This window comes from Homarus americanus, unplaced genomic scaffold (genome assembly GCF_018991925.1).
Source record: "Homarus americanus isolate GMGI-L3 unplaced genomic scaffold, GMGI_Hamer_2.0 scaffold39155, whole genome shotgun sequence".
In the NCBI taxonomy this organism is placed as follows: Eukaryota; Metazoa; Arthropoda; class Malacostraca; order Decapoda; family Nephropidae; genus Homarus; species Homarus americanus.
Window position 1 is genome coordinate 1,991,418 of NW_024737042.1, and position 26,151 is coordinate 2,017,568.

Consider the following 26,151-nt stretch of genomic DNA (forward strand, 5'->3'; position numbering starts at 1 on the left):
AAAAAAATTAAAATTACACCATATCATCGCAAGTTCTTTCTGCTTAATATATCGGGGTGATCGGGTAAAGAAGTTAGGTAAGGTTAGGTAGGTTTGTTTGGTGAGGTATGTTTTTCATACCCACTAAGGTAAGGTTAGGTTAAGTTTAATTTCGAAAAAACATTTCAACACATTTGCACAAGCCAAAACAATGTCTACAATAAAAAAAAAGTGAAATTACGGTATTTTTAAAAACGATTTCTATGAAAAGTCGGCCGCGGCTCAGTCGTCAATAATTACCGAAATGATTATCATAAGAACATAACATAAGAATGGAGGAAACTGCAGCGGGCCTATTGGCCCATACTGGGCAGTCCCATTTACACCCAACCCCTATTGCTCATATAAGCATCCAACCTATGTTTGAAGCTATTCAGCGTATTCGAGTTAATGATGATATTTGGTAACTTGTTCCATTCATCCACTACTCTGTTTCCAAACCAGTGTTTACCTATTTCGCGCCTAAATCTAAATTTATCTAATTTAAAACCATTGTTACGAGTTCGCTCCTGGTTGGATAGTTTGAGTACCTTTGTAATGTCCCCTTTGTTTAGCCCTGACTTCCATTTATACACCTCTATCAGGTCGCCCCTCACTCTACGTCTCTCGAGGGAGTGCATATCATATCATGGTAAATATTCGTCCATTGGCTGTTCTCAGGTTTTGGTATGAGAATAGGTTTTCTTTGTCGTTTTTCGGTGTTTTACTCAAATCTGACCTTCATTTCTTGTGCAAATTACAATTTTTTGCAAGAAATTGACATTTTAATTTTTTAACAAACAATTTGCACAAAAAGAGAGGTCAGATTTAAGTAAAACAAACCAAAAAAAAGCAAAAGAAAACCTATTATCATATCAAAAGTACTAACCTACCTAACCTAACCTAACTTAACTTACAAGGAGGAGGAAAGGAAGAGACAATTGACTTTGAGGAGTATAACCTCAGGTAAACTTGGCGGGAACCTGTGGACAGCCAATGGACGAATATTAACCTAAGTATATTATTACTTTCGGACATGAGTCCATAGGGGTTATGAAATAAGTTTTTCCAGTGTATTTTGGTGTGTTTTAAACGAATCTGACCATTTCTGGCGGAAGTTTATCGTTTCCCCCCCCCCCCCAAATCGATAATGGGGGAGATCCATAGATACATCATTGGTCACGACTGGATGACGTCAATCCATAACGAACTCTATTTCACGTCGATAACATCACCCCAGAGGAAGACTGAAGTACATAAAATCAATTAAAATTCAATTGTGTCGCTATTATCTATTTCCACCTGGTATATATGGGGTTCAAAATGCTCAGAATAGGAAGATCTATGACCTAACTGCTTGTAGTATCTTAGTTGCCGATTGGTTAAATCCAACTGCTTACCATGTTTACCGGCACTGAACATGAACTTATGACTATCCATCTAAGCCCTGTTGATAAATTAATACATATAGAATGCTGACAATCTATTAACTGTGAAAATATTCTTATACTACAACACTCAAGATGATCCACGTGGGAGATCTTACCACAGCCATTCATTATTTAAATACTTTTCTGTGGATGGCATGGCCGTTTCTGGAAGATCCACAGCAGAACGTTCGGTTAATATTCGTCCATTGGCTGTCCGCAGGTTCCCGCCATGATGTGGTGTAATTTGAAGCTTTTTCTGAAATCTGGGCGTGAGTTAATGAGGCAGGCGGTCCTGCAGCCCACGCGGCGGCAGAGCGACTTACTGTAATGGCGGGCGGCGGCTGGTGGGGTGAAGAGCGCCACAGCAGAACGTGGCCTTTACCGCCGGGAATAGAAACTAGTGCCCGTCTCGGCGCCTAATTATCTACAAAAAGAAACATTTGCACATTATATATATATATATATATAAACAAGTTCACTTTCCTTCATGATTTTAATGTCACCTTTTCCTCTTTTGTGTACGTACCTGGTTTATTCATATTTGACCACAATTATTTCACACTGTCAAAGTTTAATGAAATTTCATTTACTCGTTATTAAGACTTGTGACGTACCGTTATTCACTCTGCCCTGTTATATTCAATTACAGTACTGAAATAACATGCATTTTTTTTAAATTTACTGGTACAACCTATAGATTTTGTACTGCGCATATCATTGTCATTCCTAAAAAAACAACTTTAATTCATATTACGCTACATAACATTCAAATCCACCGCGCTTGTAGAATCTCAGAAAACGGGAAACATTGATAAAGACTAACTCACCTAATGAATGTTACGGAATTATTTGATGAATTGTACCCAACTACGGGTATATAATGTTAATGGTATGTACTCATAGCATACCTATAGGATGGTTGGGAAGGTCAAATTGATACAGACTAGTGTACACTCACACCAAAAAGTATTGGTGCAGGGTGAGATCGACGAGTTCCGAAACGATACGTATACACTGTGATATGTCGGGAAGGTTGGTAAGTGTGTCCTCATTACTCCCCCCCCCCCCACCAAATCCACTAGGTGTTGCCATATGGCTGACAATCAGGGCTGCCAACATACGGCCGGAACAACTCGCCTTTCCCAATACCTATCGTCACTGGTCTCAAATTGTTCACACTACAGTATGCACCGATACTTTTTGTTGCGAGTGTACATATTTCCCAACGGGATGAAGAAACTGCACTAGTTGAGACTGTATGTGATAAGGACCTAGGTGAGTATGTTGACAATGAGCTGAAGTTCTCGGGCCATTGCGAGAAGAAGGTAAATCAGGCAAATAAATTATTGGTTCTTATAAGAAGGTCGTTCAGATATCTAGATTCTAAACGGTCCGTCCCTCGTAACGATCTTCAGGAGTGAAGTGCTTCCCCATCTGGAGTACTGTCACCCCGTCTGGTCCCCGAGATATGCTAGGAAGTCAGTTGGTTGAAAATGTTCAAAGGAGGGCCACCAGACTGATGCCTGCACTTCGCCACCTCAGCTACCCTGAGAGATTGGAGAGCCTGAACTTGCCTAGCTTATACTACAGACGGGCAAGGGGGGACCTAGTTGAGGTGTATAAGCATCTCAGAGGGCACTACTCAGTTGAATGTCCTTACTTGGAACTGGCGGACGCTCGCCCCACAAGGGGTCACAGCTCAAAATTGAAGAAGCCGCAAGTCCAGAAAACTGTGAGGGCAAACTTTTTCGGAGTGAGGGTTGTAAACTCTTGGAACAATCTACCAGAGAGTGTTGTGACGGCACCGAGTGTGAGCTCTTTCAAGACAAGACTTGACCAACACTGGAGCGGGTTCAGGTACATTCAGGAGCCAGTGCATGCCCAGTATTTGCCAACAGTGCGTGACAGAGACGTGACCGATCGCCCGGGCGGCTAGCGAGCCGATCAGTGGCGAAGAGGATAAAAGTAAAAAAGGGATAAGTGTAGATCGTGTCTGGAGGTCATACTATTTACGTCTGTGAACGATTAGTGAACATAACTACTGCAGGTGTCAGATGAAAATACAAGAGAACAATGATCTGGAAAAAGGATAAATGTATCAGAACTATGTGAAGTGTTGGAAGTGATCCAAAAACTATGCTTCAAAGAGAATATCTTGTATACCCACGCCATGAAAATACTACGCTAGGCTTTGTTCGGGTTGGCGCCTGGGCCGCCTCGGGCGCGTTGATATTATAACCCAATTAATTTCCCTAGGAACTGTCAACCCTGAGCCGTACTTTAGTATGTAATGTTGGATGAAAATATGTATTTATACGGCATAAGGTAACAATAAACAGGAAAGTGTTATTGTGAGAACCATAGAACTCAAAGTGAAAATTAGAGATTGGACACTGTAGGCTGAGAGTGAGAGGAGCGCAGGGGCATCAGCTTAGTCGCACCTACTCCTTCACCAACACAGGTCAGTGAACTTCATCGGGCTATATTCAGCCCTAAAACAAGACTTATATAGCAGTTATTACAGCTTTAAACTTTACCTGATGTATAAAGTGAAATAGTAATGTGTTAGGGTGTGTGATAACGGCCCAGCAGGCATTATTTCTTAGTCGTCCCTACTCCTTCACCAACACAGGTCCCACGCACGCTCTGAACTCACCAGAACGGCGGCCATTACCCCCGTGAGCGTCCCACCATGTGAGATAACTACTCCCAGTTATGCTACTCCATTGTGAACCTGTGGATTCCCGGCATGCCACCACACATGAGTAGGAATACATAATGGAATGCTTGAAAAACTCCGCGGTCGTCACTTGGAGCTACCTATAATACCAGGCGTAGAAACAGTACTGGTATGTCTCTTGGTAAAGCCCTCGTCTCTACCCACCGAGGGCGGTATGCGAACGAGGTGCCTGATATAAGAACATAAGAACATAAGAATGGAGGAAACTGCAGCGGGCCTATTGGCCCATACTGGGCAGTCCCGTTTACACCCAACCCCTATTGCTCATATAAGCATCCAATCTATGTTTGAAGCTATTCAGCGTATTCGAGTTAATGATGATATTTGGTAACTTGTTCCATTCATCCACAACTCTGTTTCCAAACCAGTGTTTACCTATTTCACGCATAAATCTAAATTTTTCTAATTTAAAACCATTGTTACGAGTTCGCTCCTGGTTGGATAATTTGAGTACCTTTGTAATGTCCCCTTTGTTTAGCCCTGACTTCCACTTATACACCTCTATCAGGTCGCCCCTCGCTCTACGTCTCTCGAGGGAGTGCAATTTAAGATGCTTTAACCTGTCTCTATACTCAAGGTTCCTAATGCCCGGGATTAGTCTTGTCATTCTCCTCTGAATTCTTTCCAATGATTCTATATCCATTCTGTAATACGGTGACCAGAACTGAACTGCGTAATCCAGGTGTGGTCTCACAAGAGCAAGATACAGTTTTAGGACGACCTCGCTAGTCTTGTAACTAACACTCCTTTGTATGAACCCAAGTACTTTATTAGCCTTGTTACGAGCAAAAACACATTGTTTACTTGGCTTAAGGTTCTTACTTATCATTACTCCTAAATCTCTCTCGCAGTCGGATTTCTCTATGGCATCGTTGTTCATCTGGTATCTGGTTTCCCTGTTTACATCTCCTATACTGAGTACTTTACATTTGTCCACGTTGAATTTCATCTGCCATTTTTCAGACCATTCGAAAAATTTGTTTAGATCTTCCTGTAGTTTTGTGGAGTCCTCGTCAGATTTAACAACACGTCCTATTTTAGTGCCATCAGCAAATTTACTTATGTTGCTGTCTATGCCGATATCTATGTCGTTTATGTATATAATAAATAATAATGGTCCAAGTACTGAGCCTTGGGGAACTCCACTTTTGACTTTGCTCCAATGTGGCTTAGTGCCGTTAATGCTCACTCGCTGTTTCCTGTCCTGTAACCACACCCTAATCCATTTAAGGATGTCACCTTTGATGCCATGAGCTTCTACCTTTCTAATTAGTCTTTCGTGGGGGACTCTTTCGAAGGCTTTGCTAAAGTCGAGATATACCACATCATAATTGTGCCCCTCGTCCACCGATTCGAAAACTGATGAAAAGAATGTTAATAGATTAGTTAGACAAGAACGTCCGCTTGTGAAGCCATGCTGGGAATCATTGATCAATCGGTGCTTCTCCAGGTGATTTCGAATAGAGTTTGAAATGATTGCTTCCAGTAATTTGCCTACTATCGATGTTAGACTGATTGGGCGGTAGTTAGAGGATAGTGACCTATCCCCCTTTTTGAAAATCGGTATTACATTCGCTATCCTCCAGGATTCTGGTACTACACCTGTTTTTAAGGACATGTTAAACAACTTTGCTAAGGGCATACTAAGCTCTTCCTTACATTCCTTTAATACTCTGGCAAATATCTCATCGGGACCAGGTGACTTATTAGGCTTTAGTTTGTCTATTTGCTTACTAACATCGTTACTAGTCACTACTATCTCGCTTAATTTGTTTTCTTCACTATCTCTGAATAGAGTCGGTGCCTCGGGTATCATGCTTAACTTTTCGGTGGTGAAAACTGTTGAAAAATATTTATTAAAATTATTGCTCATTTTTCCGTCGTTATCAGTGAGCTCGCCGGTATTTGACCGTATTGGTCCAATCTTTTCTCATGTTTTAGTTTGATACATTTGGTAGAATCCTTTGGGGTTTGTCTTCACCTCCCTTGCTATCCTTACCTCATTATTCCTCTTGGCTTTCCTTATCTCGGTTTTAACCCTACTCGCCAATATCTTATAATAATCCTGGAGGTAAATTTCGCCACGCTTTATCCTTCTACCTATAGCCTTCCTTTGGCCAATGATGTTCTTTAAATAATTATTTATCCATTTAGGGTCATTGTTGTCTGATCTGAGTTTTTTGTATGGTATGTTCTGCCTTTGTGCATTAAGTAACTCATTATTTAAATTGTCGTGGAACTCGGCAGTCTCATCGTTATCAGGTCGGAGTCATCTGTCAGGTTCACGGCCAAGCGCGACACCCCCTCTCTCAGCTGCCTCTTTAAACTGTCAAAGTTTGCCCTTCTGAAATCTGGTACTTTAGTGGAATTTTCCTTACGTCTGCCCTGAAAATCTAACTGGAATCGAATTTCTTTGTGATCGCTGTTTGCAAGTTCGTTCCCTACCTCGACATTGCTAATGAGGTTTTCTCTGTTCGACAGAACTAAATCGAGTATATTATTACCCCGTGTGGGTTTGGTTATATGTTGACTTAGGAAACAGTCCTGGATCGTTTCGTGGAAATCCTCTGATACTGAGTTACCTGTAAGGTCAGTCCAATCTATTTGGCCAAGGTTAAAATCGCCTACTATACAGACTTTGTTGTGTATGGAAGCCCTGCGCATTTCATCCCAGGTAAGTCGCTCATTAACTCTATCAAGATTGGGAGGTCTATATATTACTCCTATGATTAATTTTTCCCTACCGTCGATTATTTCTATCCAAATTGTTTTTGTATTCCGCTCAGTTTTTATTTCCTTATTTATTTCGCACTTCAGATTATCACTGACATAGATGGTGACTCCGTCTCCTTTCCTGGACGGCCTATCAGTATGGAACAATTTGTAATCCGCAATTTGGTATTCGACAGGTAACTCACGTGAGTCTAGGTTGATCCATGTTTCAGTGAATGCTATTATATCGATCTTTTCGGTACATACCAAGGCCCTAATATCATCCATTTTGTTTCTCATGCTTCTACTGTTCGCGTAGTAGACATTTAAGTTAGTCGTGTTCTGAGTCCTCCCTTTACCGCGTTTAGGTTTAAATTCCGTGTCTAATTTAGTTTTGTCATCATTCCTAACACTATTTCCCTGTAATCTTTCACTTGGCTTACCCGCTCCCACTGCAGTTTCCCCCACCCCCGTGCCCACATGTTCCCCTAGCAGTTTAAAGACTTCGATATCCTTTGAACTGTCCCCTCTAGAGACCCAGCCAGGGTTGCCACCCCATCCCGAGCATAAAGATCCCTTCTGCCGTAGTTGTCACAGTTGTCAATGAATGGGACCGATATTGACTTGCAATATCTGTCCTTCTAGGCAGGACACCGCATATGATCGGGATCCCTCCCTTAGACCTAATACGATCTATAGCTGCCTTGAACTTATCAAGAAGCTCCTCGCTCCTACACCGTCCAATATCATTGCCTCCTGCATTGAGGCAGATAATGGGTTTGTTCCCATTACCAAACGAGATATTGTCCATCCTGTCAATTATATCCCCCACCCCAGCTCCTGGCAAACACATCCTCATCCTATTTTTGTTTTTACCACAAAAGGCCCTGTCCATGTACCTTACCTGTGAGTCACCAACAATTAAAGTTTTTATACCTTCCTTGTCAGCCCTGTCCCTGACTGTACTAACGTCCAATTCATCTATCAAGGGACTGAACGGGTTGGTACACTTAGCTGTTGTTGTCGTTTCCTTGGTGTACTTCTTCCCCACCAGCTTGGTCTTCCCACTACTCACAACCTTCCACTCGCTTGAGTTTTCGTCAGACACTGGCTTTCCCTGTCCAGCCTCCCCTTTTAACCTCGCCAGCTCTTCCTTTAATTTCAGGTTCTCCAACGTGGCCCTCTCAATTTCTTCCTTGGCCCTCGCCAATTCTTCCATGGACCACTCCAGTTTGGTCAACAAACTCACATACCCAAGACCACACATAGCACTGGCCATATCTGATAATTATCCCTCGGGAGCTAACCCTGCCGTGACCTTTCCCCTAGTGAGGTCAGAACACAAACTTGTGTGCCTAGAAATCACAAGGAGCCCCATACTTGCAGGTGTGGAGTATAACCGGTGGGTGGTGTGATGTTACAAGGTGGTGAGATGGTGCTATAATGTATAATAACCTAAGGTGCTATATTCCAAACAGGTGGAGCGGTCTGATGTGTTGGGTATTACGGTAAGAAGGGATGACCGAGGTAAGGAGGTCACTGATTGTTATGAGCAATAAGTGTATGGATAACACGCAATTAATGTAAGACGTCTGTTGGTGAGCAGTGTAACTAGAATCATTATTGTTCTTCTGAGGAAGGCCAACGCTTCTTGTACTTTGAAGGAATGCAATATGTTTTAGAAGGAATAAATTAGTTAAAACATGTTATTGTTTCACCCTTCTTTCCCTTATCGATTTGGTCAATGAAGAACACAACCCAATGCCTAGTTCACTCTGCCCGCTACCTAACGAGCTACATACTGCCCAGAGGGGGTCTGGTGGCAGCAACCTTTAAAATTAAGACTATACCTGTAGTTAAGTTATCCTCCTTAGAATTAGTGACCCCAGAATCAGGCAGTACAATGTTACTGACCTCACAGTTAGGAATGACAAAACAAAATTCGTAACTTAAATATTCACGAATATAGAGTAATAATTTGAGGGAAGTTATTAATGCCTGTAGAAAAATATATTTTTTATCATTATTTACTAAAATCTAGAGAATAAAGTAATTCCTCTTGATTAAAATAATTATGTATGTACTATAAAGGTTGACGCCTTGCGAACTTGTCCATTCGTCTGTCTATTCATTTATCAATCATTCTATGTGTCTGTCTATCTATTACTGTCAGTATCTTTATCTATCTATCCATCTATCCGTCTGTCTGTCTGTCTGTCTTTCTATCCATCGATCTAATTATCCATCACTCTATGGATGTACCAGATACCTTTTTAAGTTAAGAATATACACCTAGAACACACATACCTTTACTCAAAATATATACATACAATATACACTAATGAATACGATACATACAGTATGTACTTTGTTATACATCTGAATTGTTAAAATAAAATAAAAAAATAATGAAAATTGCAGCTCTTGATCACCTGTAATTCTTTTATGAGCTCATCTGTCACTTATGCACTTATGAGGTGTAGTGAATGCTCGCGCACACATATGTGCAAGTGATATTTAGGAGATATTCTAAGGTCAATAGTAATTACTTTTTATTATACAAAAAATGCCTGAGTACAATATTGCATTTAAGAAAAAGTACAGTATTGGAATTTTCTGATAAAAAGGGAGGGGGTCCGGACCCTCCCCTGCATAAGTACAAATATACATTCAATGACAAGGACGAATACATGTGAATATACATACACATACAAGAACACAAGATATACTACAGATTGACTAGTAACTCAATTATAATGAATCCAAAGACTGGTCCACACACCGTCTACTGACGAGTAATGTGACTTATAACAAGCCTTGATTTTTGTCTGTAGTGAAATTTAACAGAATTTTTTCTTAATATTTTCCCTTCCTAGCAGTTGTTCTCTTACGGATCCTTGATACACGCTTTTGTTTTCGTTCTCACCTTCTACGGCTTCAGAAAGGAGAGGTAGATGCATCAGGTACATGGAAAGGGGATGAAATAATCTGGCTGTGTTTGCACACACACATGCACACAAATGCATCAAACCATCCCATCTGTGAGCCAGTGGGGTGTTCAAATTTGCTCATGTATTATACCATTAATTTCACTTAAATAATAATATCCTGCGTCATTGGGCAACTCCCGAGAACTACTCCCAACAACACGCCTTTAATCAAATACTTGTGTAAGTAGGACCACTCTAACAGTGTCCTGATATATGAAACCTCAAGATAAGAAAACAAGGAAAGAAGAGCCCAAGGCCTATAACTAGAGTGTACAACATTTTCCTGAAACAATGAGAATAAAATTCGGAAATCCTTTTCGATTCAGTCTTAACTAAAATGGAAAGATGAATCAATAATCTACCTAAAAAAATAAATCAAACAGGGACAACATCTAAGTATACTAAGTAGCATCCCACAGATTGGTTAAACAAAGTATATACCCATACAGTGTTCACAGAGTATGTTTAATCTTCAACACCTTACTTTCTGAGGCTCATATCACTAGATACACACTCACTGGTGCTGGAAAGCTCAAGTGCTGGACAACAGCTCCACAACGCAATGTCCTTTTTTTTTTACGGTGTTGACCAGCTTCTGCGCAAACCATCTCAAGTTTGAATCACAATCTATGGCAATTAATACAGTGGCTAGCTACTGTGGCCACGGAAATGAGGATGATGTGACTTAAAAAACCACGACGGATTCTGGTTCTGTATGAACCTGATAGCCGTCTTCAGCAATTGGTTGAAGAGCAGTACTACACCAGGCACGAGGAACAGGACATGGAACACGAACCTCAGGACCCAATACTGGCAGGTGTGGAAGGTGCTCATGTGACTGATGAAGGTAGGCACAGCCAAGTCCAAACTATCGGCCAGGAAGCGGAACATGGCAGGGTAGGAGAGACCCGGCACCATGTAGTTCATACCATCAATGAGGGAAGAGGCCATGTGCTCGTGGCTCCACCCAACCTCTGACAGCCTCGGCTTCACCACCAACTGTTCTATCTCATGGCACAGAGCCTTCGTTTCCTTCACCGTCCCATTACAAAAGTTGTATTTGTCTTCGATGCCCAGAAGCCAACCAATCCCTCGCCAGAAGTGGATGAGACCAGCCAGCTCATTCTCAGTGACCCACCATGCACCCATCCTGCATGGGTGAGCCACCATCATACCCAGGAAGGAATACTGTGTGATGAGCATATCCCACTGACTGATGTACACTGGCGAGTTGTCGGGCGACTCCAGGACCAAGCCAGCTCTCACCTGAGGCTGCAGATCTTGGCAGATAGCTGGGTATATGGGGCACCGGGGTTCCTCATGTTTCTTTTTTTTCACATCCATCGTTTCAACTTCTTCATAGTGGGTGGAGGAGTTGAATATCTGTGCTGAGTTTTTGTGGGTGGAGCGTACTGTCATGATGTCCTTGTGGGCGTGGTCGAGAGGATCCCATACGTCCCCGGAAAACCAAGTTATAACATGCATAATGGTAGACACGTAGCGGCGGAGAGCCCGTCGTGGTGTGTCCGACCGCTCAGTATAAATCAATGGCCTCAGTATACGGCTGATGCTGAACATCACCAGTAAAGACAAAAGGTCTGAAAAAAATATGCAGAAGAGATAACGTTGGTAGAACTGTCGACCCCGATTAAATAACTCCCTATCCAGCCACTCTGGCGCCTCTGGCAGGTTACCGGAGTCTCCGGGCTCGTTTAGACCCTCCAACAGTTCCTTCAAGCGGGGTGAGGCTCGCCCCTCGCTCGTACCAATGGACCTCAGGCGAGTAACTTGTTTAATGTTTTTGTGATCCATCCGATTATTCCTGTCTGCCTCATCGTGCGGCTTTATGACACCGTTAGGGATATCGCCGTTGGGTGTGAGATGAGTGTGCGTATGTCGGGTCCTCAGGGCAACTCCAGGGGCCAACAGGGTCTGTCCCATCACCGGGCACTGAAGGAGCGCTTCCCCACTCCTTCCCTCAGCCGAGCACAGTAGTGTCATCGTGTCTGAAAAACACACTGTGTTACGAGTGATGTACTGTCAGTTTATTCAGAAACATTAGTATAAAAACAGTAAGGTATAAATATTTGGACATTAATATCTACAGTATGTGGTAATAATATACCATGGTCTCTTACTCCAGTAGGTGCTGTCCCCCCCCCCCCCTATATACTGCCCATTTTGGGGTCACTAATCCTAAGGGGACAACTTAAATCTACTCTTAATTTTAAGGTCGCTGCCACCAGATCCCCTGGACAGTATGTAGCTTGTTTAGGTAGCTGGCAGAGCAAGCCAGGCATTGGGTTGGGTTTTTCATTGACCAAATCGAGAGTGGGAGGAAGGGTGAAACATCAATCATGACTTAACTAATTTATTTCTTAACCAAAACATAATGCATCCAGTCACAGAAGAAGCCAGAGCATTCCACAGTTTAGCTGTGTGAGGAAAGAAGGATGTACTATAACGGGTTATTCTAGTGTGACCAACATCCACAGAGCAACTGTGGGCACCACGGGCAAGACGAGTGTTACGAGCCCACGGCCTTGCCGGCGGTACACAGAATGTCAAATCCACCGAACATTGCCCGTTAAAGTACCTGTAAAGGAGAGACAGTGAAGCAACATTGCGGCAACGAGAAAGGGAAGAAAGATTTTCAATTAAAGGAGAAGAGTTACTAAGATGAAATGCCTTTGATTCCACCCTATCTAACAGTTGGACAGAAGAAGAGCCACCCCAGATATGAGAGCAGTACTCCAAGTTAGGACGAATGAATCCCTTATAAACTTGAAGCAACTGCTCAGGAGTGAAGTAGCTACGGCACCTGTACAGCATTCCCAGCTTTCGGGAGGCAGCTTTAGCAATGTTGTGGATGTGTGGCTTCCATGACATATTAGAGGAAATGGCGAGACCTAGCATATCTATAGAAAATGGCAAAATGATTGCATCCTGAAATGTGATTTGTGGGAGATCTAATTTGGAAAGTGTAATTGGTAAATATGGGGTTTTATAACTATTGAATTTAACCAAGTTTCTACCTCCCCATTCGGAGATGCTGCACAGATTCGCATTGATAGATGAAAGGATATCAGATCTAGAAACAAATCTAATTTGAGAATTAGGGGGAAGTGAAGAAGAGTGAAGAGTAGAATCATCTGCGTAAGAATGGATAGAATTAGTCGTAGTGTGAAGTAAATAATTGATAAAAAGAAGTAAGAGTAGGTGAAAGAACAGAACCCTGTGGGACACCACTATTGATAGAGAAAGACCGAGAGGTCGATGCCTCGACTACAACTGCCATGGATCGGTTCTCAAGGAAGCTAGAAATAAGAGAACAAAGCGGGGGAAAGAAACCATTAGAGGGAAGTTTAGAAAGCAAAGACTTGTGCCATACCCTGTCACATGCTTTGGAGATGTCGAGGACCACGACGATTGTTTCCCCATGATCCCTGAGAGAGGATGACCAAAGATGGGTGCAATAGGAGAGCAGATCACCAGTAGATCTCACTTAGCAAAAGCCATACTGGTGATCCGACAAAAGAGAAAAGCGTTCAAAGTGACGGAGAAAATGAGAGTTTAAGATAGTTTCGAAATCTTAGAGAGGGATGAAGTAAGGGCAATGGGGCGATAGTTAAGAGGGATTAGAATAGTTCACCCTTCTTCGGAATGGGATGAACCAAGGCATGCTTCCAAGAAGAAGAAAAGTTTTGGGTTTTGAGACAAAGGCAAAAAGGGCGAGCAAGCACAGGGGCTAGATTTTCAGTACACTCCCTCAGAATACGAAGGGGTATTCCGTCCGGTCCATGCACCTTAGTCACATCCAACCTGGATAACACACCAGCAACCCTACGAGTGGAGATTATGGGAAAGTGCATAGGTTCAGTGTGTGTGTGTGTGTGTGTGTGTGTGTGTTCCGTCCCATGCAGTGTGTTCCGTCCCATGCAGCGTGCTCTACTTTCAATGATCAGATATGGTAGGTCTGTGCATTTGAGAACTCTCGTCACACACATTACCTTTGAATTTCATTTCATAGTGGCTTAACATTCAGTAATACTCTTGACTATGAAGGTCTATGGTCTTGTCTTCTCTTCTCTCTACAACTCACCATAGGTATACAGTGCAGAGACGCCCGACAGTATACTACAGTCGCTGCTCCTTTCCCACACAAGAATCATCGATATAAACTTAAAGTTCCACAAATGTGATGTCACTCCTCGCATCAAATAAATATATAGACATGTCTGGTAAATCGCAAAAGGTCTGTAAGGTGCGTGATAATACAGACGATGACCTCCACCCCCTTGAGCTAATAAATTATTCCAAATAAACCATTTTTAACAATAAGAAAAAATAATGACGATAACGAAATAAATACAAATGATAGTTTCACTACTTGAACGGTATGGTCAGGAACTTTTTTCACTCCTCTTCGCCACTGATTGGCTCATTAGCCTCTTGGACGGTCGGTTACATCTCTGTTATGCACTGTTGGCAAATACTGTACTGGGCTTGTACCAGGGGCGGATCCAGGAATATCTAAAGTGGGGAAGGGGGGGGGGGTCTGGGCCCCCAGGACACCCCCCTTTGGATCCGCCCCTGTGGCCTGGCTCCTGGGGTACAGAAAAATATTAATTTTCTCTTATTTCAACAATACCTCAGTATGTTTCGTTCAAAGTTCCCCCCCTCCCCGGTAAATTTCTGGGTACACCAATGTTAATAACGCCACAGCTAATTCTCTTCACCAGTACTACCTCAGCTGGATCACTGTCCGGGACCCGTTATCACAGGCAGCCACTCAACCGCTGTGTCCAGTGCCCACCACCACCTACTTACACCCCATTTGTATTTCCGATCCTGAACCCACACTCTTTAAGAGGCCTTCACTCCCACTGTCTCTGACTTGTGCTGTTATAGTTGTTATAATGAATTACTTTGAGTATCAGTAACTAAGGTCTTTAACAGCGTATTCTGGGTTAGTACAACACTTTCTTGTAGTTATTTTCACCCTTAATTACAAAATTAATCTAGTGCCAACTACTGCTTCTTGAGATTACAATTACTGTACATGGCCTCTTTGCCTTTGGGATATTCCGGCCGATGTCTTTGTTATTTCTACTACAGGTATAATCATGTTTTAACTTACGAACCTAAATCCTTTAGTTAATAAAGTGTAACAATACATTAAAAGTTAGCACCTACGACAAAATAATCTATTGCAATATAATAATAATTGTATAATATAATACTGCATTAATAAAACAAACAATTATTCTAGGTGATTTTCTATGTTGTGAAATTACAATAATTACCTCTGTAACTGTTGTCCTAATGGTGAAGAACATCTGTAGACGACCTTGGAGAATAAAATCTTGAACTTGATATTATTGATGAACAAATCCCCAACTGTCTCTGCAAGAAAGGTTACATATTAGTTGTAAATAAATACGCTTACACAACTCTTAATTAAAAAAAAAGGTGAAATTTGTGGAAAATATCTGAATACACTATCATTTGGCTAACAGGTTCTCAGAATAAAACAAAAGTTACAAGGCTTTCCTGTAGCCTCCCCCCACCCCCTGTTTATGATTGTGAGACTACACGTTCCGAGTCTATCTGTGAAGTAGATTACGAGAGAGATTACTTGCCAGCAGTCATATGATGTCAGGGTTAAAAGATTATAGTGAAACCTCTATTTAACGAACTATATAGATGGCAATACGTTATATCGAGGGTCCATTAGCTGTGAAACCTCCCATCTAACGTATTATATGGAGAGAGAAGTTCGTTATATGAAGTTTGACTGTATAAAGAAAGTGTCGAGATACTGTATTTACCGTCAATGTTTTTAGACGGTGAATGTAAACACTTATAACATTTTAATGGTTCTTTTGTGAGATAAATATTCCAGTACTCAAGTAAATACACTACACAGTACTGAAGTAAATGCGCTGCACAGTACTGAAGTAAATGCGCTGCACAGTACTGAAGTAAATGCGCTGTACAGTACTGAAGTAAATACACTACAGTAGAGAAGTAAATATAGCAGAATGATACGGTGCAGCAAGTGTTATAGAATAATATTTTTTTACATAAATTGGGATACAGGAGTCAGCTTACATTAGGTCAGTAGACTAGAGCGTCTCAAGTACTGGCTGCGTGTTTATCTTCGGAGATTTTTAAGTAAGGCGTTCTTAAAGTAAGTGTGCCAGTTCTTGATCAGAGGTGATTCACAGTCATTTGACATTAAAACATATACGCAGGATAGCTTCAAACATAGGTTGGATGGATGTATGAGTAATAGGAGTTGGGTGTAAATGGGACTGCCCAGTATGGGCCAATAGGCCCGCTGCAGTTTACTCCATTCTTATGTTCTTATGTACGCCAAGCACGTAATTAGTTCTTACATCACGTACCAGGCGAGGGAGGGTGGTGTTGGTGGTGGTGGGAGGGGGGTCAAGGCTTATACTGGTCTCATTAATTATAATTATAATTATAATTATAATTATCAGGATCAGAGGATGACTGTTTGGCAGGAACCTCAGAACTTGGGCTTCTAACTACATACATTTGCTCATGGTTCAGTGACGCCCCCTCAACCGCCAAAATAACAGAAATGTTGCCCCCAAACAGACACACGTCTTGCCCGCGGTGCCCACCGTTTCTCTGTGGATGTCGGTCACACGAGAATAACCCGTTAGTGCCTCCTTCTTTCCTCACACAGCCAAACTGTGGAACACACTGCCTTCTTCTGTGTTTCCATACTTATACAATCTGTCTCACTTTAAAAAGCTGGTTTTCCGGCATCTTCGTAGTGTAGATTAACACAGTATAACCTTTTTCTTCTCTATATTCAATTTCTTTCTGTTCTTATTTTTTCGCCCCCCCAGGCCCCGTTGTGGGGTCATTTGACCTGTGCCCGGGTGGGCTAATTCCCGAAAAAAAATACGGGGTTATTAAATAACTACAATAGGCAATTTGATTAATTGACCGCCACAGTAAATTCCGGACGAAGGCTCTAACGCCTGTGTATTCAGATGCTCATCTGTTTCTCTGGCGAGGTTTATGAGTTATGACACTCTTAGCACAGTCGGGGTATGAAGGGGTTATTCTCGAGCCACCACCTGCAGCTGACGTAACTGAACGCTGCCACATTGTGATGACACAATATGCCGAGATGGCTGACATCAACAAGGCTTGGGAACATAACTCTTAACATAATCAGTTTTTGTCGCTACTATCAGGGCAACACTCCACAATTTGCGGTCATTGTCAGATAACATGCGGAGTGTCTAGCCAGTGTTGTCGACTATGCAATTCTTCCGCCACTGTATACCACCAAAGGTTTATCTCATGGGACCTATCGTGTGTGTTGTCTGCACACAGGCTGGAGACATTGGTTTCTGCTTAAGAAACCATTACTCCAGCCTGTGTGGCCAGAAAATTGAGACCATCGAAACGGGATGGTGTGGGTCATGTGGTTGAGCTTCTGAGCTGCGACTGTCATGGAAGCTATAAAGTTGACTCACGGTACTGTCCTAAACTCATCTGTCCCAGGTGAGGCGGTGAGAGAGGTAATGTGGTGGTGGTTGTTGTTGTTTGGGGGCAAACAACAACATCAACCATTCTCACCGCCTCCCACCAGTTTATTCTACTCGGCTGACTTCTCCCTGGAGTCCCCGGCGCCTGACCTGCCTCCTGGCCGCAACCAGCTGCCATCCGTCCACTGCATCCCGACGTCGCGCGCTAGCCTTCTGAATCCACTTGCGATTCTAAACGCCCCCCAATGAGACAGGTGTCCTTTCCCTCCTGCACAAACTCGAGTGAAGGTGGCGAGCCGTCAGTTTGCACAGTAACACGCAGGCCTCCCTCCCTGCCGCCACTAACAAACTACAGCAAACTATGGCGACCCCCTCCCCTCCCTCCAGGGTCTGTCTTGGCGGGCCCTGTCCTCTTTGTACCTTCACACTCGCCACGTGCCTGACTTGTCCAGCCTCGTGTCTGCTTGCCCCTCTACTGTAAGTAGCCCCTCTACTGTAAGTAGTCCCTCCTACTGGTCCCGGGGACGTCAAGATAGCGTACTCAAAAAGTTAAGATAGCGTTAAGAATTTCCATTAAATCTGAGTTTTTAAAAAGGGGTTGAAATTTGGCGAGTAAAACCTGTCCATGAGAAACTCAAGTGTTTGTTTCTCAGTTGTAAATTTAGAATATAAGGAGTCTGCAATAGGCCGGTTGGCCTGTGCATGGCAGCTCCTGTCGAGAGTTACTACCACTCTCTAGAGACAGATGGACGTCACTCAGTGCGTCCTATCCTCCCCAGAGAATTAATGAACACGTTTACATCTGCGTCGGAGTGTAACTTAAAACAATACTTTTAAACCTCAAGTCACTATAAGACATCTGTTCCTTCACGGGGATAGTTTCTCATTAGTACAAAATAGCGTCGTGGTGTAGTGAGACACGAGTGTGGTGAACGAGACATGGGTGTGGTGAATGAGACTGATAAGTGTGGTGAACGAGACTGCTAAGTGCGGTGAAACAGGCATAATTATTAAAGTGTGTGACGCACTTAAAGACACAGCAAAAGTCAGCGGCAGGCATACAGTAAGGTGGGTGGATAGGTGGCTACAGGTCAAGACTGTAAGAGTTGAGGCAGGTCAGTATACAGACCCCCCCACTCCACACAGTCATAAAAAATCGACTTCTTATCGTTGTCGGGATTACACGATTAAGTTATCAGTTCACATCCATGGGCAACACATTCTCTCATGGGTTTACATAATGTTCAGTATTTTTTCAGGGTTATAACAACAATATATGCGATACATAAATGTAACCTACATGTGTATTACAGACGAGTTACAATATCTGCTGTATTCTCTACACAGTATTTGTGACAAGTGAGATTCTCGAACAGGAAAGTATTGATTTCTGCATGACTTGAGAGGTGATGAAGGAGTGACGAATAGAGAGAGAGAGAGAGAGAGAGAGAGAGAGAGAGAGAGAGAGAGACGGATGGAGGTAGAAATGGAGGTAGGGAGAGAGGACGGATGGAGGTAGAAATGGAGGAAGGGAGAGAAGGAGGGAGGGATGGAGGAAGGGAGGGAGGCAGAGAGAGATGGAGGTAGAAATGGAGGGAGGGAGGGAGGGAGGTAGAGGTGGAAAAAGGGAGAGAGGGATGGATGGAGGTAGAGGCGGAGGAAAGGAGAGACGGAGAAAGGGAGGGAGGGAGGGAGGGAGGGAGGGAGGGAGGGAAGGAAGTAGTAAATGTGTTACAATTGAGGTAGGTCGAGGTAATAACACTGCAACACATACCACAGGCACATGAACCACATGAACACAGCTCTTGTTTTGTGACAATTCCCTCAGCCTCGCCAACCAAAGCGTGAGGGAAATACTACACTGTCGCCTAACGAAATGAGTCATGACGGAATATTGACCCATAAGGTGAAATATTGACCCATGAGGTGAAATATTGATCCACGAGGTGAAATATTGACCCACGAGGTGAAATATTGACCCATGATGAAATACCGACCCATGACTAATGATGAAATACTGACCCATGACTAATAATAAGTTGTATCTTCATGACGACAGCAAAAAAAGTATTATTACTAGTAGTTGAAGTAAATCCAGCCTATAGCCTCATGAATTCGTAAGAGCATTGGGGGGTATGAGATTTGAGATGGACTACTTGGAGCAAGGTAACAGCAACATCTCACCCACTTACTGTAAAACGTTAATGTTTGAAGTTCGACTACGTGTTAGCAATACGCATGAAGGAATGGGGGAAAACAAGCTTACAGTAAAAGCAAATGCTATCCAGGAGTCACACAGAGACTGACAAACTAATAGCACAGACGCTGTATCTCTCTAACTTCCTTGGTGAAGGAATAATTACGCTCCAGCAGCCTGCCAAGGCATGCACGCCAGCAGCAACTTGAGTCTATATTTAACATAAAACTCACCTCTGACGATATTGTCAAGCTACACGTACACATGTAGTGTATACTTAACGTCCACGAGCTACGTTCATGTACTGTGTGTGTGTGTGTGTGTGTGTGTGTGTGTTAAGGATGTATCCATATTAACGTCTAAATTCATGATCATCTTCCCACCACGCATCAAGAGATAAACTTAGTTAAGTAACTGTGTGATAAGACTGACCTTAACCTAACCTAACCAGTAACCAAAATACCACAAACGGTTATACAGTATTTGTTCATATAGGACAGCTATTTTTTTATGTTCAGTGGCTCAAGGTACACACCTCTCAGCAGCGAGTTGACGGTTCACATGTTTACGTACAATTTCCTTGATAATCATGTCCTGAAAAAAATCTCTTAAGCCGTAAGCTCTTTCAGGCACCATTTATAAAGGAACAGTTTGTTCAGATGGCATTTGTGACTATTATATAACAATACAATAGCTATTGTATAGGTATACAACTATACACTAAAGTAGTAATTGAGCATTTCATTTGTCAAAACATACACGTGAACCCTTTTACAGGTACAATGGCAAGAGGTCTACAAAAATCCTCCCGCACGCACGACACGGGAGAGAGAGCCCATGTGTTGCGACTTACGGTAAATAGCGTTGCCTGCTTCAGTTCTTCGCATATTCTAATTAAAAATGCAGACGGATGAATAAATCCTGTTTTTTTTTATCTACATTCTCTGGTAAATGTAGGTCTAAATCGGCGCTTGAAATATTTTAGTGCAATCCTGATTTTGGGGGAAATAAAAATCAGAATTGGAGACAATGACAAGCAACCCTCAAAAATAAAATAAAATAAATAAAAAATACTCCAATGACCTCAAATTTTCCACACAGCTGCAACACCACTGTGACGTCACGAGCACCACCACCACACTAAAGCGCGTTTTTTCCCAGCTGAGAAAAGATGCCCCCCCCCCCCTCAAGAGTTACAAATGATTAACTGTTGCAAACCTGTCCGATTTTGTCCTGAGTGATGATGTATTTCTAAACGAGTTTATTCATAATCGTTCGGATGACCGTTTCTGACGAGAAAGATATTTAGCTAAATTATATAAAGATACCTACTGTACCTTCATTATTTCCAACAAACACGTAGGAAATCTATCAGAAGTATTATACGTGAATTAACTGATAAACTCGGGTAGCAAATTCACGCCTTCGGAGGATGCATTTAATATATACTTATTTTTACCCTTATTAAGGCATACTAAGACAAATTACACATTAAAACTACATTATGCAAAAACTAACATTTTAAAAGATCATAATCACATTGAAATATTACACGACTGTTAGCAGAGGCTTCTTCTACATATACCCCTGTATACACTTTTCTATACATGGATATAATCGCTATAAAAGTGGAGGGTACATTTGGATATCAAAATTAATGGGCATTTAATACTGTACATGTATTTAAAATATCGTAAAACAAATGATATGATAATATCGCATTGGATCAGTACAGCAGTACAGTATATATTGCTTGAGAATATTTACCACGTAATAACATTCTAACACAATTGAAAAAACAAATTTTGAGATACAATATTCTACAAAATATTGTGACCTAATATTTATTCTCGTAAATTAATCTCGACCTTTAGCTATTAATGCACTGTTGTTATGTTAGCAATACGCTTACACATTACAAAAACATGAGATAGAACGCTAATGCACAAAAAAAGATTTTATTCGCTGACAAAAATTAGCCGATCATACGATAGTCTAACTACATAAAGTATAATACAATAACTAAAAAAAAATTTATCTTGCTCATTCCCTTCAAACGTGTGTGCGCCTGTTAATACATGTAACAGTAACTGCATTTGTGGCTTATAAGCTTCCCATCTAAGCACGTTCGACCCTAAATATGTGATGATCGAAATATGTGCATGGGCTATTTGTGGTATTTCCTGCAGTTTGTTTAACCCAGCAAGGGGGTCTTTTGTACACATGGCATAATAGTGTAGCGTGGTTTAAGCGTTCTTTGTATCATTGTGTTGCAAGACACGTTTTTAACCTCCTCCCTGCCTTAATACATTTCTGCCTCCACATGAACAAATTACTTTTTTAATATCGCTAACAATCTTGAATGGCACCAAATAAGCGAAGTTATTAAGCTCAGCAACAAATATGCCTCCTTGTATAATATTTTCTCATGATTTGAAAACTATTCATATTGTTAGCGTATTAGGTGAAACAATGACGAAGATATACTAAAACCATAACAGAAGGATACTCTTAATTAATTAGACTTTGGACCTCATTATATGATACGTAAACAGTATCTTTATCCTATCATCGTTGTTAAACACATTTTTGGCACCTCGTGCAGAATACGATTACTGTATTGGTGACATCTTACACGCGTTCGTCTTTTGTTTGATTCTCCATTTCAAGGTTTACCCCACGTATTGTACTGTACTTCGTCTCTCACTCTCTCTCATTAATACATCCTACCGTCTCTCCCTCGGTTGCTTTTTACCTCCCGTCTTTTCCATGTTTGTCTGTCTGTCTCCAATCGTCGGCAAAGAACAACATACACTTAATTATTTCCCAAGTCTTACCTTACAGATAAACTGTTGGTTGAGTGAGGGAAGAAGAGAGAAAGGAGGGAGGAAGATGTGGCGTGTTGGTGTCGCTACTGTAACCCCACCAGTTGCTCACAACCACACCACCACAGCAGTTAGTTCACCCACGGTCAGAGATATGGCGCTTAATTTCAGCTACACATTCTCTCTCCAAATGTGATGTGCAGTACGGCGAGCAGTCATTAACACGTATTGTACGTATCCAAACGATTTTTTTTTTCACAGCTTGAGTGTACAAGGTGAGGAGGGTAGATACAGTACAGCTTATGATTATGTACACAAGTATTTAGTGTCTGGGAGTTGTATATGACAACCTCCCACCGTCACTGCCAAGGTGCCACTGACCGAGGTCGTGGGGGCCACCCAGGGCCACCTGAGATACTTCAAAAAATTTATGGGACTGTATGTCGTTGCGTACCCGTAACTGGACTCACAGTCTCAGATTGGCCTACTCAAAACACAGATGGTATACTCAAAACCAATATTTGACATCGAACTCCGTAAGTTAACGCAAGTAACTTACACCAGCTCCCGAGGTTGTGTAACACTCTCAACCCGGATGTAGTAGTGACTAATTCCCGATTGTATAGAAAATAATAATAATGTATGTTGTGATAATGCTTGTTAGACTTGTTTTATCATAGAATAATGAAGAAAATGTTTTGTACATCAACATACTGAAATATAATATTTCACTTTGTCTTTCTTGTTGCCATAATAAGCGGCTTGAGTGTTTGTATTTGTCTCAGTTTGGAAGAGACGCATCTTTTGTCTTCTTACACATTATAAAGTATTTCTTACCAAAACAGAAGGTTTGTATTGTTCACACTTAGGGTAAAAATATGTTTTATGACTGAGTAAACTTGCAGATAGAACTTATTAATGTTGTATAGCCGTAAATATCCCTCAGTAATGAAAGCCAAATATGAGGTCAAGTGAACATTCCTGCCAAGACTTCGCCTTGTTTTTCTAATATTCAACCAATAGCCTTAGCCTATTTTCTTATGTGTATGGCTTATGATAACATGAAAGGCTATAAATTCCCATAGGCTAGCCAAAATTAAATGATATTAGGTGTAAAATATGGATTGCAATTAACTTGATTAATAGGTGCCTATATAACTGCTTTTTCAGTCTTAGGCAAATAAATGTTTAAACGTGGGGCCTACTTAATTTAGTTAGAACATGGGGATTATTTAAATAAGAAATTATACTAATAGGGTATAGGTTAGATAGATAGGTTTGGTTATGTTATGTTATGGTATGTTAGGTTAGAGAATGTGTACATGGTTTTTAGGTGAGCGTCAGGCCGTCAGTGAGACACTTAGTCTAGCAGCTACCTTAGGCCTAGTTCCAGACTTTCCTTGAACATTATCATAGGTAGAGTATTAATTTAAGAAAATTTACGGCTAATCCGATATATTTTCAGGTTTTAAATTGTTGTTTTTTGTATGAACTTGAAGACAATTCAGACCAAATGTCCCCAACATTGAAAGGAAAACACCAGGGTCTAGGCTAAATGAGTAATTTAAGAGAAGTGATTTGTCATTTAGGTTAGGCAAGGCTATACTATCAATAACCAATTTATTTGAATTTGCCCAGAATAAGGCTATCTTAGTATATAGCTTATGTGTCTTGTCACAGGCCAACATTATGCAAGGGATTATTTACCTAAAATCTATTTCCACCGATTTAACTTCACTACGAAACTGAACAAACCTGGAGTAAAAATAAGAAAAAGCAATAAAATAAAAGGAAGAAATAGAAATGTGTATGGAGAATAATTTTCGCTAAGAGGAGAGACACCACTAGGCTTCCCGCGTGGTTTTTTCATCCCTTCAGCAGACGAGGCTTCCATAAAACATCAAGAAAAAAAATTCGAACGTGTGTGTGTGTGATTAAACAAAAATACGAAGGGGGAGGAATAGTACGAGATAATACTCAGGACTTTTTTCACATTTGGGTAACAAGTTCACTGATAAGGATCTTTACGTCAGTCAACAAGATAAGTCATGTGGCATTTAAAACCACACGAGGTGAGATATTACAAAAGGGCGAGTCGAGAGATATGATAAAAAGATAGTAAGACCGAGGGGGTAAAAGGTAGCCAGCCAGCCAGGGGTTTTTAGTACAGTAGCTATTCGTGTTTAGTTATATACAATACATACTACCATTAGTGACTATAACAAAATCTAATATACTATAAGACTATCCGTCTGTTTGTCTGTCTGTGCAGCCGAAACGGCACAATCGTTTTTCATCAAACTTGGTGGAAAAATCGCACAAAATTCGTAGAGTAGAACAAACCTGGTCCCATGTCGATGGTTTCTTTAGGAAGCCATTAATTAACCATTTTATTTACGCTGGAAAACGATGCAAGTCTACGGACTTGTCGCACCCTCATTCGCTGTACGCAGTTATCGTACGGCTCCCTCCTCCTCCCCCCACTTTTTTTCTTAGCCTACTTTTTTTTAATGTTGTTTGTATTAGTAAAGGAAGGAAGATGAGTAAATAGAAGAATAAAGAAGGGGAAACAGAAAATAGTTGGAGATAACAGGTGGGGGGGGGGGAGCTCAGTTTCATCATGCGTCTGGATGCGCAGTTTCAACATTACAGACCATTTTCGAACCTTACAGCTGCAGTGTGTACAGTATACATAGTCCTGTGGCTGACTATACAGGGAAAAGGAGAAGAGAGAAAAAGATAATAACAGGAATGCATGGAGAAGATAGAAAGGGAGAAGAGAAGGAGAAGAGAGACTGAAGCATTATTATCCTTAAGAGGCGAGGAAAGGAGATGGGAGAGAGGGATAGCGAGAGGTGGAGGTATGAATGGAGGGATGGAAGGACAGAATAAGAATGGTATAGAAGGATAGTAGAGGAGACTAGAGAAGGAGACAAAGGAAGGACAGCGATAAGTAAAACAAAAATGAGAACAACTATTCGGATGATAACATGTAGAAATTAGTCGGTTAAATGTAGGTAAAACGAGTAAGAATAATGAGATAAAACAAAGAAGAGACACTTATTATAACAACCACGACCATGATTATAACAACCACGACCATGATTATAACAACCACAACTATGATTATAACAACCACCATGATTATAACAACTAAATTACGATTATAACAACCACGACCATGATTATAACAACCACGACCATGATTATAACAACCACGACCATGATTATAACAACCACAACTATGATTATAACAACCACGACCATGATTATAACAACCACAACCATGATTATAACAACCACGACCATGATTATAACAAACCACGACTATGATTATAACAACACGACCATGATTATAACAAACTACTGACCATGATTATAAACCACAACCATGATTATAACAACCACGACCATGATTATAACAACCACGACCATGATTATAACAACCACCGACCATGATTATAACAAACTACACCACCATGATTATAACAACCACGACCATGATTATAACAACCACGACCATGATTATAACAACACGACGTCTATGATTATAACAACCACGAACATGATTATAACAACACTATAACAACCACGACCATGATTATAACAACCACGACCATGATTATAACAACCACGACCATGATTATAACAATGCAACCATGATTATAACAACCACGACCATGATTATAACAACACGACCATGA

The 26,151-nt window shown here is 41.3% G+C and overlaps 2 protein-coding genes across 12 annotated transcripts in view; both read right to left on the minus strand.

Moving 5' to 3' along the window:
• Window positions 1-1,787, minus strand: part of LOC121872563 — a 36,062-nt gene extending 34,275 nt beyond the window's left edge. For 7 of the 8 annotated variants that reach the window (XR_006090121.1, XR_006090118.1, XR_006090119.1 and 4 more), the window contains exon 1: window positions 1,565-1,765. Coding sequence is in view for 1 of the 8 variants with exons in the window: in XM_042375373.1 (XP_042231307.1) it covers window positions 1,565-1,577 (13 nt within the window). In the remaining 7 variants the exon portion in view is untranslated. The other variant, XR_006090117.1, reaches the window with a different exon arrangement.
• Window positions 1,788-9,262: 7,475 nt separating this feature from the next.
• Window positions 9,263-26,151, minus strand: part of LOC121872564 — a 35,237-nt gene continuing 18,348 nt past the window's right edge. For 2 of the 4 annotated variants that reach the window (XM_042375375.1, XM_042375376.1), the window contains exons 2-3: window positions 15,197-15,296; window positions 9,263-11,896 (exon numbers count right to left, since the gene is read on the minus strand). In XM_042375375.1, coding sequence (XP_042231309.1) covers window positions 10,539-11,891 — 1,353 coding nt within the window. In that variant the 5' untranslated portion in view covers window positions 11,892-11,896; window positions 15,197-15,296 and the 3' untranslated portion in view covers window positions 9,263-10,538. Of the gene's footprint in view, window positions 11,897-15,196; window positions 15,297-16,004; window positions 16,594-22,459; window positions 22,815-26,151 lie in introns of those variants that run through there. The other 2 variants (XM_042375377.1, XM_042375379.1) reach the window with 2 other exon arrangements.